We start from the raw sequence: 17,144 nt of genomic DNA, 5'->3' as shown, positions 1-17,144 counted from the left end.
CAAACTGACACCATCATCCAGCATTTAAGAAAAGCAGAACAACAGGAAGGAAACATGATGCATCTGCTATCAAGCTATTTATTTGCCTTCCCTGTTCAATGCATTTGCAACACACAAAGCACCTTTTAATGCTCTCTTAACACTTAAGGCAACACAGGTGCATGTACTGACTATAAAGCAGAAAGATTATTTTTGTTTTTATATAGTTAGTGACAGTTACTGAATTATACATATTATATTTCTTAATCATGAAAATAATACAACTGTAAGTTACTGGATGATATATCTACATATTCATAATATTTTTTTGGCAAAAATACTGCTTTGCTTTAATTCCTTTGCCTACTATGAGATAGTTTGTATCATATTATCATAAGAACATGTTTTTTTGGTTGTTTTTGTTGTTGTTGTTGTTTTAATAAAGAGTGAAAGTTAAGAACTTCTTCAGCCTCCAATACTGAAGACACGACACACTATGAAAAACAAAACATACATCATGAAGAAAATGTTCCCTGCTCAAGCACCCATGACTGAAGAGTCAGACGGAGAGACAGACTGACAAACAGATGCATAAAAAGAGACAGAGATGAAGGGACTCAGATGGTGAAAAGTACCAACATATAAAATTATCCTCGCATAAAGACTTTTAAAAATCAATTCCTGAAAAAAATAATCAATTTCTAGAGAAGTAGGTACAGTCATGAATAACAATGTTTGTGTGCACATTAAGGCATTAAACCAATTCTGGACATTTTATTTTTCATCAAACATTCATTTCTTCTTTCATTCATTCGCTCAATCTTTTTTTCTTTTTTTTCATGTGTTCATTCATTCACTAACTCCAGATTCCTTCTGAAAAAAAAAAGTGTATCTGGCGGTTCTAATCCTTATTAACATTTGCACTTCTACACAAATGTGTCAAGTGAATGAAAAATAATGTGAAGGTGCAAATGGGGGTACAAAGTGCAAACAGACAGCTATGTATCTACAAATCTTAGTGCAAAAAAGATAGAAAGGAAAAAAAATTGTACACATTTTTCTACTGAAGTAAAATGGATCTCAGATCAAAGAATTTGTGCAAACTGTGCATCACTTGTCTGTGAAAGTGAATATGCCAAGAGTATGGTATCCAAATTTCAGCGATTTTGAAAACAACAACTATAGTTAAAAGATTGATTCTGAAACAAGGAAAGCAATTGTACTAAGACCATACACTTTACTCTTGGCATGAAAGAATAGGTATTTTGAAGTGCTGAAAAACAGAATGAGTAAACTATAAATGACTCAATTATGGCTGTGTATCTGTTTTCACTACCAGACATCTATCTGTTTTCACTACCAAATATAGCAAAGAGTGCTGTGATGACATTTACTGGGACACAAGCACAACGTAAGAGTAAAACTGTATAAATCAAAGATTATTTCAAGACTTTAGTGAAAAAAAATCATTTAGGCACGCTTGCTTAAAGTATAAAAAGTTATCTGGAAATGCTAAAGAGAGAGAGAGAGAGAGAGAGAGAGAGTGAGTGAGTGAGTGAGTGAGTGTGAGTGTGAGTGTGTGTGTGTGTGTGTGTGTGCATGCAATCTGGTATGAAGTGTGAATGCTTGTTATTTTCTATATGTATTGCTGCTGATGGATGATTACAAGAAATCTACATGAATGTGTGTGCACATATTTTTATGTATATGGAAAAAGCTGAGAGGTTTAAATCTTTAATGGGGTTGGGTAGAAGGCTAATACAACAAACAACTTTGTATTTCATTTTTTTTTTTCAATTTGAAAGAGAGAAAAGGGTGTGATAATTGGGGGAGGGGGAAGAGGGGGGGGGGTGAGAGGGAGGTCAGAGGTGAAAAAAGAAACAGATTGTTCATCGTTTCTCTTCATCAATTTTTTAATTCATTTCACCTGATGAGAGAATGGCGAAGGGTGAAGGGTGAGAGTACAGAGGAAATACAAGATGATGAGGACAAAAGCAGCACAATGGCCCTAATACTATATCCCCTGTGTATTCACATACATGACTCTCCCTGTGTGTCAACCCTCCCTACTTCCTGTCACTGACTGTTTCACTGCTACTGTTCCTGGTTTTACAATAAACCTGCTTTGACTAAATGACTAAATGAATGAATGAATGAATGAATAAATAGATTTTTTTTAAATAAAGCAAATACATAAATAAGTAAATGGATAAATGAATAGATCGATAAGTAAAAAAACAAACAAACAAACAATCACCTACTAAAAGAACAGATATCCACAAACAAGAATCTCTCTCTCTCTCTCAAGGATGTTACATCCCTCCATGTATTCATTACAAGGTGAGTTTTTACCATATTATCCATGCACATCTACCACTACATAGAAAAGTGTGTGTGAAACATGTGCATCTAATGATACGAACAGTGTAAGCTGGTCGCTTTGTGAGAGTGCTAAGGTTCTGTGCTGCTAAAACTTGTGTTCTGAATAGCACGTGGTATACAGAGTTTGTCTGGGCAACTATAATTTCATCACCATTTTGACTCTGATTCTACTAAAGCAGTAAACATGCAGAAAGTGTTGTGTCTTTTCCACGTACAGGTAATCAAATTCCACCACTTCAGTCATGCTCAACGGACTGTGCTTTTTCTTCACTTTACGTTTTCAACAATGAACTGAAATGATTTAAACATTTCCAACAACACATGAACACAAATGACTTGTAAACAAAATGTTTCATCAGAAGTCATCAGTCATGCAAAATGGGAATTTTGTGATCAGATTTTCAGAAGACCCACCCTAAAATAACTCTGTTCTACCATCATGCATCATTTATTCAAAATACATCCATCTAAAATCATTAATCTACATGATAAACAAACTGAAAAAAGTCCAAACTGTAAACTAAAAACCTTGTGACAGGGAGTTTAAAGGAAAAAAAAAAAGAAAAGGAGGGATGGGTGATGGGTGGGAGTGAGGGCTGAAGAATGAAGAATGAAATCCATCTTACACCATACTCCTTCCAACGTCATGAAACACAGAAAGAAAGCAAAGGTGAAGGTCAATTCATACAGCATAGCAGACACAGAGAACCCAGATCAGACAGAGCTACAGCGATACAAACACTAGCCCTCCTCAAACCACACACACACACTCACACACATACATACATACACACGCCGTTACAGCCCTCCAAAAATATATGCATTCAGGTCATGTCAAACCAGTGATATTCAGTTTCATAACACTATGAAGAAAATGACTACACAATACCTCTGAAGCAAACAGATGAACCTGTGTATTAAAACATACAAAGACATTCAAGGGATGAAAATCTGTTAAGACATTTACCAGGACATGCTGCGCATAATCAGCAATGCTCACAGAGCCTCCAATACTGAGTTCATGATTCTATAACACTGACAATTATCATATATTGATTATAATTGTATACACTTGCATGCAGTTATTCAAAGCATTAGACTGTAACCTTTTAATGCTGGCATGCAAACATGAAATACATTTGATCAAATGTTGATAAATGTATACAGCTCCACACCAAGAATAATATAAATATATATTCTTTTTTTAAAGAAACATGGTCAAATCAAGCAGACTGCACAATTAATTGAGAATATTAATATTCATGCACACATAATGTGCACACACATACACAAACACACAATAGCTGATGAATTCATAGTTTTCAAAGTGATACAAAAAAAGAATATTTACACCAAACAATCGAAGCAAATGAATTATTATGAACACACTAGTAATATGCAACACACAACAGAAAAATGACACTTTACTGACCATGCATCGGGAACAGTCTTACAGCCTTTGTGAACAACTATTCCTCACAAAATCAAAACTGACATCAACCAGTTTCTTTGAACTGATTTCATTATGACATGCATTTACAGAAGCAAAAGAATGGCTACCATTTTATTCATCTTTTTTCATTACAGGGCTGCACTATCATCTGCCCCATTTCAGTGGCATTACTCCCATGCTGCTCATTCAAGTCCCACATACACAGCCACACCCGGCTTCGTCTGTCACAGTCCCAGTGCCGGCAGTCCACAGAGAACTAATGGCGTTAAGTTGCCAAGAGGCCACACACCAGAGCAGACCCTGCACTGCTGTTGGGTCACTTCAGAAGTGTTCAGCAGTGCCCGTTCTGATTTACTGTACACAGGACACCACCTTCTGAGCCCCTTCTGACAACAATAGTGGCTTTATTGCAGAGCCAGAGTGAGTGATCGTCACTCCAAGAGTGGAGACCACTACCATGTCCCTCCAATGGCAGTCCCCCATCAATCTGCCGACCTTGACAGGTCTCACCCCAAGCATGGAAGTGGAAGGGTACTCACAATATATTTCTATTTTTTATTTTGATCTTCATATTTTATCTAAGTTCATATCCCTAAGCCTTTCAATGATTCATCTGCATAACAACACAACAGATAATTTTTATAAGAAATGAGCAAAAAGAAAAACAATTTAAAAAAAGAAAAGAAAAAATAAGGAGAAAAACTGTAACCCTGAAGAAAAATTGTGAGAAAAATGCCTGCATTCGGACACAAATGGCTGACAGTTGGACTTTAATTCTTGTAAGTAACAGCATCAAGGAAAACTACCTGTGCAATTCACTGTCTGTCTTTTTCCTGTGTGTGGAATGGATGAGCCAGAATTTCGGTTCTGGACGTACAGCAATTACACACCAAGCACTGACAGCTGAATGATAGGGATGTAATAAACTATGTGCATTGCATGTTAACTGCACCCTCAGTGCACAGGCTAATAGTTTAATGCCTTCTCCCACCTTACTCTACGATTAACACAGCAGGGCCACACAAGGCAAGCTGTCTATGTACAGCAAATGGATATTCAGTTTGAGAAGCTAAATACATGGGTACGGAATGCACTGAATTACATTTGACCGGCAAAAAAAGTAATGATAGTAAACAGAAACCCCCACCCACCCCCCAAAAGAAAGGAAGACACTGAAATATTAAATACTAAAACAAACAAGTACACTGTCATATTCATGTCGTTAAATAAACCACAGTTTATATGAAAGACTGAAAAAGCTGCAACAATAAACACAGAGAACATATGAACAGCAACAGCATCATTCATACAATGTTAGAACACTACTGATACTATAAAAAAAAAAAGAAGAAACAACACAAGAAAAAACAATTAATTTCAACAGTAACAATATACATTTTAAAACATTCTTCGGGAAAAAAGATATATACGCATTGAAATAACAATAACAATCAAAGTAGACTGATAATAAATGACATGCAATACATCTAAGTGTAGTGAAAAGATGTTAACTAAAGAAACATGCAATACATAGAAAGAATAAGATTTTTAAAACAAAGCTGTATTTAAAAAGCTTCATCTGAGCTTGATGATTCATCCTACCCATTGGAATGGACTGTAACTGACAGGGTTTCTTTGTATATATATATACAATGCATAAAATTCTACCAATACAGTTTTTCTTTCAATCCAGAAAAACAAATATCTTAATATGTATTCACACCCATAAGCTTTGACCATTTGAAATCTCACTCAAAGCAATTCCCATTTGTATTCTTATCAGCAGATTTCTTATCAAGATACCTTGCATTACAAATCTATCCATCTCCTTCAAAAAAAGATGTTTTCACCACAACCAGCTGAGGAAATAATTAAACCATGTAAAAAAAAATCTAACTTTACTTATCTAACTACCCTACTCACTGCTAAACAGTTTTTACCATTCACTTTGAATGAAAGGACCATACTAAACCATGTAGTAATACCTTATGTTACTAATCAAACCACCCTCTAACTACTCAAAAATTTTCAGCATACTCAGCTGAAAAAAAAAAGGATTATATCACATCCTACAAGAATACCTTACTTTACTAACAAAGGATTGAATCAAAGCATTTAAAAATACCTTACTTTACAAAGAACTGTATCAAAGCATTTAAAAATACCTTACTTTACAAACACAGGATTGTATCAAAGCATTTTAAAATACCTTACTTTACAAACAAAGGATTGTATTAAAGCATTTAAAAAACCTTACTTAACAAATCTAGCCACCCTACTCACTGCTAAAACTTCTCAAAAGTTTCTAACCATACAGCTTAAACAAAGGATTATCTTAAACGCTGTAAATAAAAATACCTCTTTACTAATATAATCTGACCTTCCTACTAATTGCTCAAAAGCTGTTTTTTTTACTATACTCTGTTGAAACAAAGGATTATACTGAACCCTGAAGATAAATATACTTCACTAATATAATAATCTAAGCAACCTACTCATTGCTCCAAAGTTTTTACCATACATTGTTGAAACAAAGGGCAAAAATAAAAAAAGCCTGAAAAAAAAACCCACCTTACCTTCCTAATCTAACCACCCAACTCACTGCTCAAACTAAAACACTGGCATAAAAACAGAAGAATCAGAAAGGCAAAATTTTGATAAAAACAAAAATGCAAAATAAAAAAGAAAGGCAGTCCAGCAAGGGAGAGAGAGCAGGAGGCGAGCATGCCATGACAACAACACACACTGGCACACGGACAGGCACGCAGCCACACACACAGACAGGCGCACAACCACACACACGGTCAGGCACACAGCCACACACACGGTCAGGCGCACAACCACACACACGGACAGGCACGCAGCCACACACACAGACAGGCGCACAACCACACACACGGTCAGGCACACAACCACACACACACAGACATACAGCCACCAACAAAAGAAAGGCAAAATTCTAATTAAAAAAAAAAGAAAAGCAAAATAAAAAAGAAAGGCATCCAAGAAGGGAGGGAGAGTGCGGGACAACAACAACACAGAAGCACACACAGCCTCACACACAGCCTCACACACACACACAGCCTCACACACAGCCTCTCACACACACACAGCCTCACACACACACAGCCTCTCACACACACACAGCCTCACACACAGCCTCACACACACACAGCCTCTCACACACACACACAGCCTCACACACACACATAGCCACACATACACAGCCACTGTCCTACCTGCAGGTTGGTGCTCTGGTCGGAGAAGGGGGAGCTGAAGAAGGTGGTGATGATACTCATGACCGTGTCCGTCACATAGTTCTCCAGCTGTACGTCCGCATGTTTGCGGTCAGTTGTGGAGTTACACACCTGGGTGGATGAGAGAGGGGGTCGGTCTTCAGTGGGATCAACAGTTATCAGTGGGCAGGTGTGTGTGACTGTGTGATTGTGATTGTAAGTGAGTGTGTGTGTGGTGTGTTTGTGTGTGTGTGTGTGTGTGTGAGTGTGAGTGTGTGTGTGTGTGTGTGTGTGTGTGCAGTGTGTGTGTGTGTGTGTGTGTGTGTGCGCGGCGCATGCATTTGTGTGAGGTATGCGCATATGTGTGCATCTGTATGTATGTATTTGAGTGAATGTAGGTGTCTGATGGTGTGAGGGTGTTTGTACACATGCATGTGCAAACACACATGTATGTGCTCACATCTCTCCAGTCAACTCAAAGATCAAAGCTAAGCAAAATCTTTTTTATGCATACATGAAATGTTGACAAACAGGAAAACAGCAGTCCTTTGGATAACCTGCTGTGGAGTAGTGGCCTGTGGTAATGGGCGCAACAGCCAAATGGTTAAAGCATTGGAGTTTCAATCTGAGGGTTGCAGGTTCAAATCTCAGTGGTGCCTGGTGGGTAAAGGGTGGAGATTTTTCCTATCTCCCAGGTCAACATATGTGCAGACCTGCCAGTGCCTGAACCACCTTTGTGTGTATATGCATGCAGAAGATCGAATACGCACGTTAAGATCCTGTAATCCATGTCAGAGTTTGGTGGGTTATGGAAACAAGAACATACCCAGCATGCACACCCCTGCAAAACAGTCATACACATAAAATGTTAAATGTGACATGTTTGTTTGAGTCTGTGTGTGTGCTTGCCTGAAATCTGATTGAATGACACAGGAAACGAATGATGAGTGCCCAATGGCAACCTGTCAGTCGGCTCTACCCAGGTAGGTGGCTTGATGTGCAACTGACCCCGTGTTTGTAAGCGCTTAGAGCTTGGTCTCCAACCGAGGATAAGCACTATATAAGTATCCATATCAATCAATCAATCAATCAAACATGTCCGCCCAGGAAACCAGAGAATCTGAGCGCACAGGTTCGAATCACACATTCGCCAGTATTTTCTCCCCATCAACTAGACCATTAATGGTGGCCTGGACGAAAATCATTCCGATAAGATCATAAACCAAGGTTCTGTGTGTAGCATGTACTTGGCGCACATAAAAGAACCCACAGAAACAAAAGGGTTGTCTGTGGCAAAATTATGCAGACAAAAGTCCACTTTGATAAGAAAGCAAACACAACTGCGGGCAGAAATACAAAGGGGAGGTGCAATGTGTTGACATGCTCTGCTCTCCATGAGGACAGCAGCCCGAATTTCACACAGATTAATTTTCTGTGACAAAGAGTAACACAATACAATAAAATACAATAAATACAATACAATACTATGATATAATACAGATGAATCTGTTGTGACAAAGAGCAATACAATACAACACAACACAATACAACACAATACAGTATCTGCCTACCATGGCCATGTCGACAAGGAAGTTTTCAAACAGCGTCCACATGTGTTTACTGGTGTAGATCTCCTTCATCTCCACCTCTGTGTCCACGTAGCAGTGGTTCAGAAAGTTGATGTACGCTGTCTTCACCTGTCCACAAACAATACAAGTATAAATCAACAGACAGACACTTACATCAATGTACAACTAAAAAGATCTATGCCGTCTTCATTGTCAGCAAACAATACAAATATAAATCAACAGGCAGACACTTACATCAATGTACGACTAAAACGATCTAAACACATACACAATAAAAATAACTACCTTCCTTCTCTCCACCCAACCCCCACCCCATCCCCCTCTCTGTAGCCCTCACTGTACACCCCCCCCCCCCCCCCCCCACCCCCTTCCCATCCACTTCAGGAATACAAACGAAAAACGAAAATGAAGAAAGATTATTCAGTTTGGGCATAAGCCCCTTCTGAAGGGAGTTGCAAAGATACAGTACTTACAATAAACACAAACACACATACACACACAGACAGACAGACAGAAAAGAGAGAGAGAGAGAGAGAGAGAGAGAGAGAGAGAGAGAGATCCATACAAAACATGAATATGAGATACAGTATACTGACATATCCCTGTTACTTGAAGTTATGGTCTGATGAATGAGCAACACATAGTAGTTCAGCACTTCTTGACAAAGAAAATAATCTTGTACTACTACTAATTCCTCAGTATCGTTTCGTAAGTAATATCACACCAAACAAACCTGGGTTTGAACACAATCTAAATGGAATGTTCTTGTGTCAAAAATCAACACAGGAATGCGGTCATGGTGTATGAATAAACGGATCTACACATACCACAATAAAACCACCACCTCTCTCCTCACTCCCATCCCCTCCACCCCTAACACCTACCACCCACCAAAGGAATGCAGTCGTGGTGTATGAATAAACGGTTCTACACATGCTACAATAAAACCACCACCTCTCTCCTCACTCCCATCTCCTCTACCCCCAACACCTACCACCCCACCACCCACCCACCCCACCAACACACCCCATCCACCCCAGGAATGTAGTCATGGTGTACGAATAAACAGATCTACACATACCACAATAAAACCACCGCCTTCCCTCTCTCACTCCCATCCCCTCCACCTCTAACACCTACCACCCCCACCCCACCCACCTCAGGAATGCAGTCGTCTTGGGTGACAACACGCACGATGTCGTCGAGGGGCAGGAGGGAGTGGCACTTGATCTCGGTGTAGACGTTCTTGCCCTCAGTGCACAGGGCCAGCAGCTGAACCAGGTTGATGTGGTACTGCAGGGGACTGCGATCGTCCGTGCGATGTCGCTCTGACCGCATCAGGTCAGACAGGGTGCTGTAAGTCCCACGGTCACTGTAGAACAGCAACACCTCCTCTCCTGCGCTCACCAGCTGGGGAAGGGGGTACCATGCATGGTTGTTAGCGAAGATTACAGTGAGAGAAAACAGTTTGTTCGTTTCTTTTGATTAACATCTATCCAAGATTGTAGTTATATGAAAATCCATCCCCTTCCCTATCCCATCCATGCCTCAAGTCATCACCACTTTTCATATTCCTCTCTCTTCAATTTGTATCATAAAAATATAAAAACAAAACAAATTGAGTACTGAAATGGTAAACTTACAACAGAGAGCCTATGGGGCTGCTAGTTAAACTTTGAACTATTTCAAACATAAGTTCATTGTTATGTAAAATGTTTCCAGTGAAAACAGACGATACTGCAGATCTTTTAAATGAATGAAATAAAGTGTTTTCAGCTGTTCACATTCACTGATAATAAGCTTCGGGGTGGGGGTGTAATTAAATTACCAGAAATGCAAGGCAACACAGTTGTCTGTACAGATATTAGGAAGACAAAATAACTGACTGGAAGACAACAAGACTGTCAATAAAGCTAACAGGGAAACAATTGCTGTCAACACCACATGTGTCAATACAGACAACTGAGACACAACACAGGCTTGGAGGTCGCACACAAAACATTTCCTACAGTCGTTCAAAACACAGACCACTTCTTACAGAGACACCACCCACCTCTGCCATGACAAGATCCTGAACGCGTCGAATGTAGGTCCCCTCCGCCTTGACGATGGTCTGCAGGAACTTGACATAGTGCACGTGACGCCCGTGGGACTCAATGCAGTGCACAAAGTGCTGCACCACTCGCTCCGTCACATCGTTGCACAGTGACACGTTGTCTTGGAAGATGGCTCGCATGGTCTGAGCCTCCAGGGACTGTCAGGAGGAAGATTTTTATTTGATATGGATACTTGATTTGATGTGATGGTTGATATTTGGGGAGGGTGTGTGTTGTGTTGTGTTGTGTTGTGGTGTGGTGTGGTGTGGGTGTGAGTGTATGTGTGTGGGGGGGGTGTGGGTGCGGGGATGGTGAGTGGGAGAGGGGGTGGTTGTTTGTGGATGTGGGTGTGTGTGTATGTGGGTGTGGGGTGTGGGGGTGTGGGGATGAGGGGTGGGGGTGTGTTTTGATTGTTTTGTGTCTTTATGTGGGCATGTGTGCAAGTGAGTGAACATGTGCTTGTGCATGTGTGTGTGCGCACATGTACATGTGTGTGCAAGAATGATGGAGTATTAAGCACACCAAATGGGAGTGAGGTGAAAACTTACACAATAAACCCAGCTCCTAAAAATTACAGAATTGTGGGAGTTCCAGAGCCAAAAACATATAAAACAAACCCATGATACATAAAGCACTCATGCATGCTCAAACACACACCCACACCAAACACACACACACACACACACACACACACACACTCCCAGCCACAAACACACGCAGAAACACACACACAAACACACACGGAGCTGAACATCAGTGTTACCCCGGGAGACAGGAAGAGGTCCAGAGAGCCATAGAGGATGTTCTGGTTGGGCTGGTATCCCAGACAGAAGGCCTGCAGGAACTCATGGGCCAGCTTCATGATCTCCGACATCCTCGTGTCCGTGTTCTGATACATTAAGTAAGGTAATAAGGTATGATAGGTAAGGTCGAGATAAGGTGAAGTAATAATGTCAGGTAAGGTAAGGTAAGATAAGGTAAGGTAAGGCAAGGTAAGGTAAAGTAAAGTACGATAAGGTAATGTAAGACAAAATAAGGTAAGATAAGGCAAAGTAATAAGGTGAGATAAGACAAGGCAGGTAATATGGTCAGGTATGGTCATGTAAGTTGAGGAATGGTAAAATAATATGGTAAGGTAAGATAAGACATGGTAAAAAGGTAAAGTAAGGTAAAGCAATATGGTAAGGTAGGGAAAAATCAGAAGAGATAAGGTCATAAGGTAAGGTAAGGTGAAGTAATAAGGTAAGATTTTATCAATATGGTATGGTATGGTAAGGAAAAATTATTATCTCAAATTAGAGAAACACACACATTGCATTACAGGCCCATGCACCCCCCACCCTCCTCCACACACACACACACACACACACACACACACACACACAATCATGGGCGTGTGAACACACTCAAAACTCACTGTGTCGTAGGGAATCTTGAGCAGATCCAACACGACCTGGTGAGCCCCCATGTTTTTCAGCAGGCGCTGTTCATGTTTGCGGGGTTTCTTGACATCTCCTCCCAAGTCTTGCAGGCACAGGCGTGTCAGGCGCGTGAGGATCTGAACAGAACACAGCTTTGCAGCACAGGTCACACCACAGGCTCTCAGCCTCATGACGCACACACATATCTTTTCTGTTTTTCAGCTGCCCTTCCACACCATTTCAATTGCACTACCATTAAGTCAATTATCCCGTATCACACACACACACACACACACACACACACACGCACACAAACACACACACACGCTCACACATGCGCATGTGCACACACACACACACACACACACACACTCTCACACATGCGCACGCACGCACGCACGCACGCACACACACACACACACACACACACAGAGCCAAATCCTCCTCCACAAACACAACTACATCCAGGTTCATTCAACAGTAAACTCAGTGCTGGCAGTCCAAAAGGAACAATCAATCTCAGGTCACCCTGAAGCCACACACCGCAATAGACCCTGCACTGCTGCTGCATCACTTCAGTTTTGTGCTGTCAGTTCTGATTCATCATACACAGGACACCCCCTACCATACCCACTACAGGTGACGAGTCACTGCTAAGTCATAAATCACATCAGCAGTGTTCAGTGGTGCCAGGTCTGATCCAACACATGCATGACACTACCTACTATACCCCCTATGGATGACAGTAACCTGACAGTTACTGCTTAGTTATGGAGCCAGACTGGACAAGCATGTCCCCAAGAATACCAGCATTTGACTGGCCGCCAAGTTGTGAGGGAGTCACTTGAGGCATGGAGTTTATGGCAACACAACTTACACTCAACTTCATTATCATCTGACGTTCTCTGGTGTGGACATCAATGAATGTAAATAGCCAGCAGCAGTATGACATGCACAGATTTCATCAACTTAGTAACTATCACTCTCTACAAGAGAAAAAGCAGATCATATTCTCACTCCAATGTATCTCCCTCTTTGTCTTGCTGTGATAATGTCACTAGGGGTAAAAGACTCAGCTTGTGTGAGAACTCAATAACTCACCTTCTTTCTGTCATCCTTCTTCTCTCTTCCCTACATTTCTTCCTCTTCCTCTCCCTGTCTCGTTCCTCTATCCCTCTCTCTCTTCCTCTCTCTTCCTACCTTTCTAGTTCTCTAGTTGATTCCGATCCCATTCCACTCTCTCTCCTTCCCCTCTCTCATGTTCTTCACCCACCCTCCCTCTTTCTTTCTCTTTGAGTACTTGCATTTTTGTTTGTGTATATACTGGTATTTAATGCATTGTTAAGCAAAGCTTGCTGTTTGTGTTTGCTGCATGTCAAGTTTTACATTTCCTCATCTTCAAGACATGGGTACATGACCCAGTGCATTAAATCATCTGAGTTCTGCACACTCTCTCTCTCTTTCATTCTCTCCCTCTCTCTCTCTCCTCCCTTTCTGTCTGTTTCCCTTTGCCACTTACAGCCTTGATGGTTTTGTAGTTGTTGGTGGAGTCTCCACTGATGGGAGGTCCAATGTCCTGGTCAATGGCTGAGCCCTGATCACCCACCAAACTCTGCACACACATACACACACATCTGCACATCATGATGATGATATGGATACTTATATAGTGCCTATCCTCAGTCAGAGACAAAGCTCTAAGCACTTTACAAACTCGGGGGTCATTTGCACAACAGGCTGCCTACCTGGGTAGAGCCAACTGACGGCTGCCATTTAGGCACTCATCATTTGTTTCCTGTGTCATTCAACCAGGTTTCAGTCATGCACACATATACTTACAGACATATAACATTTTACGTGCATGACCGTTTTTTGTTTATTTACCCCACCATGCAGGCAGCCATACTCCATTTTTAGGGGTGTGCGTGCTGGGTATGTTCTTGTTTCCATAACCCACCGTATGCTGGCATGGATTACAGGATCTTTAACATGCGTACTGGATCTTCTGTGTGTATACACACAAAGGGGGTTCAGGCACAAACACATGTCACTGAGATAAGACATATACCTGCTGTGTGTGGAGTAACTGTGTGAAACAATGTGTGCAATGCTTAGATATCCATGTCTTCATTATAGTATACATCTATTATCAGCTTTTCACAATCATTTTTCCATGCCAAGTACCTGTATATGTTGTGGTTATGCACCTGACCTATTTTTTTCTAATTTGACATAAGTTAATCTCACCTTATGTGTTCATTTAATGTTCATTTATACAACATTCTCCAAGAGAATGATTCATATGATGTGGGTGTATGTGTCACTGATCAAACTTACACACATATCTGATCAATGACCACTCAAGCATTTACATATATCACCGAGGTGTGTCCATTTTGTGTTCAAATGACATACATTCTCCAAGTGTGTGTTATGTATAAGGTACATGTATGTATCAATGATGAAATTCGGTCACATATCTCTTACCACATTATTTCTTAAATATATCTGATGTTCTCATGATGATTAGATTCACATCAATCAGACTTGTCAAGGTCAACATCAGTTCTTCACAGTGCTGTACTGTGTGTGTGTGTGTGTGTGTGTGTGTGTGTGTGTGTGTGTGTCTGTGTGTCTGTGTGACTCTGTGTGTCTGTGTCTGTGTGTGTGAGTGTGTGTGTCTGTCTGTGCAAGTGTGCATGTATGCGTGCTTCTGTTATCTGTGTGTTTACAAGCCCCTGGAATACATATACGGTCCAGACGATGAGAGCACATACCCAAGATGAAGACTGTGACTTGTTCTTCTTTTCACTTTTCTCTTTGCCCTTCTCCTCCTGGGGAAAAAAAACAAAAAAAAAAAAAACAAATGAGTAAAGCAAAACCTCACTCACTATCATCACTTTTCTCTCTTTGGCTTATTCTCTCAGCTCGCTCACTCTCTCTCTCTCTCTCTGTCTGTCTCTGCAACCACCCCCTCCGCTTACAAACACAGACCACAATGACATAAACACAGGCATACACATACAATGAGAAATACACACACAAACACAGCCTCCTAACCACCCCCTCCTCATCCACACACATGCCACAAAACCCACCTTTTTATCTCCATTCTCCCCTCCCCCCCCATACCCACACCCACACACACAACCACTATGGCATAAGCACAAGCATACACACACAATGAGAAATACACACGCACACATGCAAATACAAACACTGCCAACAACCACCCCCTTCTCCTCCACACACCCCACATAACCCATCTTCATATTCCCATTCTCCCCCCACCCCTACACACAGCCACTATGACATAACACAAGCATACACACAAAATGAGAAATACACACACACACACAAACACAGCCCACAACCACCCCCTCCTCCTCCACACACACCACAAAACCCATCTTCATATCTCCATTCTCACCCCCCCCTCACCACACACACACACAAAACCACGATGATACAAGCACAGGCATACACAAACACAAACACTGACCCCCAACCACCCCATCCATCCACACACACACACACACACACACACACCCATCTTTTATCTCCATCCTCATCCCCCTCAGCACACACACACACACACACACACACACACACACACACACACACACAACCACTATGACATAAGTGCAAGTATATACAAACACACTGAAAACACACATACAAACATAAACACTACCACATCATTCTCATCTCCATCCCTACACACACTCACCCCTACTCATCCCCTTGCCCCACACACACAACCACAAGCACCACCTCCGACCACCCCTCCTCCCCCATACTTGTCACAAACCCACCATAAACACACACACACACACACACACACACCACCCCCACCTTCTCATCTCCGTCTTCTCCCCCTCCCCCACCGCTGTTTCCCTTTTTCTTCTTCTTGCTGCCATCGGAGTACTTGCTCTTGTAGACCCACAGCTCTGACTTCTCCACCAGGAGGCGCAGCTCGTCAAGGTCCTGCTTGATCTGACGGTAGTTCTCCACATCGCTCGTCGACACCAGCAGTTGTACCTGTTGGAATAGTAACAATAATAACAATAATAATAATATGATAGTCAGTCATGTCCGACTATGACCATGAGAACAGCACAGAAGGCAATAATGATAATAATAATATCGCAGATATGTTTGCCACATCGCTTGTCGATACGAGCAGTTGTACTTGTTGGAATAATAATAATATCAATGATAATAATAATCATAATAATGATAATGATGATAACAGATGAGAATAACAACAATAGTAGTAGCAGTAGCAGTAATAGTAGTAGTAGTAATAATAATAATACTAATACAATAAAGATGATGATGATGACAATAACAATAAAAATAATGATGATAATAATAACAATAGTAGTAGTAGTAATAATAATAATAATAATAATGAAGATAATGATAACAATGATGATAAAAACAATAATAATGAAAATAACAATGAAAATAATAATAATATCGCAGGGATGGTGTGCAATGCACAGCAATCAGAACAAGTCATACACTGCAGCAAGCCCTCAAGAAAAAGAAAGGAACAAAGAAGGAGCGAGACAAACTGAACGAATACAAAAGATCAAATCAGACATCAAGAACTGATGCAAATGGAGTAACTGACATCAATTCTGAGACGAAAACATCCCACAATGTCGCAGCGAACAAGAAACATGCAAGAAAATAACATTTCCAATGCATACAAGGTGGGCAAAATCACCTATGGCAGTGAACTGTCTGGTCACCTAAAGTCACCTATGGCAGTGAACTGTCTGGTCACCTAAAGTCACCTATGGCAGTGAACTGTCTGGTCACCTAAAGTCACCTATGGCAGTGAACTGTCTGATCGACTAAAGTCACCTATGGCAGTGAACTGTCTGGTCACCTAAAGTCACCTATGGCAGTGAACTGTCTAATCGTCATTCGGATGAGGCGATAAACTGAGGTCCCGTGTGCAGCATGCACTTAGCGCA

The 17,144-nt window shown here is 41.0% G+C and overlaps 1 protein-coding gene across 11 annotated transcripts in view; it reads right to left on the bottom strand.

Annotated features, from left to right (window-relative positions):
- Positions 1 to 17,144, bottom strand: part of LOC143299541 (inositol 1,4,5-trisphosphate-gated calcium channel ITPR1-like) — a 139,474-nt gene that overhangs the window by 60,731 nt on the left and 61,599 nt on the right. For 6 of the 11 annotated variants that reach the window (XM_076612817.1, XM_076612821.1, XM_076612819.1 and 3 more), the window contains exons 25-33: positions 16,012 to 16,197; positions 14,934 to 14,990; positions 13,676 to 13,768; positions 12,153 to 12,293; positions 11,499 to 11,624; positions 10,693 to 10,893; positions 9,798 to 10,049; positions 8,622 to 8,747; positions 7,054 to 7,182 (exon numbers count right to left, since the gene is read on the bottom strand). In XM_076612817.1, the coding sequence (XP_076468932.1) occupies positions 7,054 to 7,182; positions 8,622 to 8,747; positions 9,798 to 10,049; positions 10,693 to 10,893; positions 11,499 to 11,624; positions 12,153 to 12,293; positions 13,676 to 13,768; positions 14,934 to 14,990; positions 16,012 to 16,197 (1,311 nt within the window). Of the gene's footprint in view, positions 1 to 3,250; positions 3,272 to 7,053; positions 7,183 to 8,621; positions 8,748 to 9,797; positions 10,050 to 10,692; positions 10,894 to 11,498; positions 11,625 to 12,152; positions 12,294 to 13,675; positions 13,769 to 14,933; positions 14,991 to 16,011; positions 16,198 to 17,144 lie in introns of all 11 variants that reach the window. The other 5 variants (XM_076612815.1, XM_076612813.1, XM_076612814.1 and 2 more) reach the window with 1 other exon arrangement.

Source organism: Babylonia areolata, chromosome 25 (genome assembly GCF_041734735.1).
Source record: "Babylonia areolata isolate BAREFJ2019XMU chromosome 25, ASM4173473v1, whole genome shotgun sequence".
NCBI lineage: Eukaryota > Metazoa > Mollusca > Gastropoda > Neogastropoda > Buccinidae > Babylonia > Babylonia areolata.
This window is presented reverse-complemented; position numbering and strand designations above follow the sequence as displayed.